Source organism: Nicotiana tomentosiformis, chromosome 5 (genome assembly GCF_000390325.3).
Source record: "Nicotiana tomentosiformis chromosome 5, ASM39032v3, whole genome shotgun sequence".
In the NCBI taxonomy this organism is placed as follows: domain Eukaryota; kingdom Viridiplantae; phylum Streptophyta; class Magnoliopsida; order Solanales; family Solanaceae; genus Nicotiana; species Nicotiana tomentosiformis.
In genome coordinates, this window is record NC_090816.1 from 102,092,399 (window position 1) to 102,093,813 (window position 1,415).

A 1,415-nucleotide genomic window follows, 5' to 3' on the forward strand; every position below is an offset into this window, starting at 1 on the left:
GGAGTGGTGGCAATAATCAAGGGAATTGGCATAACAACAATAACCTAGGCAATTAGGGAGGTAACAATCAAGGCAATCAGGGGTCGGGTTTTCAAAGTCCCCCGATGTATCAACAACCGAGTAACCCGCCTCTTTATCCTTCCCATGGTCCTATTTCTTCCAACAATGAAATAGGGCGTATTGAGAACATGTTCAAGCAGATGATGGAGAAGAATGTTGATTCCGATGCTTAACTTACCTCACACAACACATCGATCTGCAACTTAGAAGTGCAAATGGGGCAAATCTCTCAAGCTTTAAATTCTCGTCCTAAAGGGGCACTACCAAGTGGAAGAGGTGGGTTGCACCCACCACAAGTCAAAGGCAACTTGTAGATGATGAGCAAGTGGTACAAAAAGAAGAGATACCGAACAATGTGGTGCAAGCACATGATCAAGTGCAAATTGATATTGATGACAATGTGAAAGATACTCAAGAAGAAGTGAACACATCTAGGGATTACGTTATTGACATACTAGAACTGGTAGTGCAAAAGGCTAAGGCACCATTGCCTAAGCCTACTCCTACATATCCTCAAAGGTTTTCCAGCAAAATGGCGAGAATCAATTTAAAAAGTTCATTGACATGATGAAGAGTCTCTCGATCAATGTGCCATTAGTTGAAGCTTTGGAACAAATGCCCGGTTATGCAAAGCTTATGAAGGATTTGGTGACAAAGAAGCGGTCGATGAATTTTGAAACTATCAAAGTCACTCATCAAGTGAGTGCAATTGTGCATTTAATGGCTCTTAAATTAGAAGATCCTGGTGCTTTCACAATCCCTTGTACCATTGGAAGTGCCGAGTTTGCTAAAGCTCTTTGTGATCTTGGGGCAAGTATCAATTTGATACCCTATTCGGTTTTCAAGAATTTGGGAATTGGGCAACCAAGTCCTATATCAATGAGATTACAAATAGTCGATCGCACCATGAAGAGACCATTGGAAGTTATTGAATATGTATTGGTTCGTGTTGATAAATTTATTCTTCTGGCGGATTTTATCATTCTTGATTGTGAATTGGACTACGAGGTGCCGATTATTCTTGGAAGACCTTTCCTTCCTACACGGAAGGCTCTTGTTGATGTGGAAGCCGGAGAACTCACTTTCCGGGTGGGTGATGAAAAGGTGGTGTTCCACGTGTGCTAATCTATGTGGCAACCAAATAGCAATGAAGTGTGTTCTTTTGTGGACTTGGTGACTGATGTGATTGTTGATGATACAAGTGCCACGATCAATGTGGGTGATATGTTGGAGGCCGTCTTGCTTAACTTTGATAATAATGAGATGGATGGCTTCATGGAATGTGTGAATTCTTTGCAAGGAATGGGGTCATACAACTATGCACCCCGAAAACTATCCCTGGATCTTGAAAATAG

At 41.6% G+C, this 1,415-nt stretch overlaps 1 protein-coding gene across 1 annotated transcript; it reads left to right on the plus strand.

The window, feature by feature from the left end:
* The first annotated feature begins 726 nt into the window (after window positions 1-726).
* Window positions 727-1,185, plus strand: LOC138892895 (uncharacterized). Its single transcript, XM_070176648.1, has one exon. The coding sequence runs from the start codon at window positions 727-729 to the stop codon at window positions 1,183-1,185; it is 459 nt and encodes a 152-aa protein (XP_070032749.1).
* The last annotated feature ends 230 nt before the right edge of the window (window positions 1,186-1,415 follow it).

Coding starts and splice junctions, on each gene's coding strand:
- LOC138892895 (XM_070176648.1), top strand. CDS start 727: ATGAATTTTGAAACTATCAAAGTCACTCATCAAGTGAGTGCAATTGTG.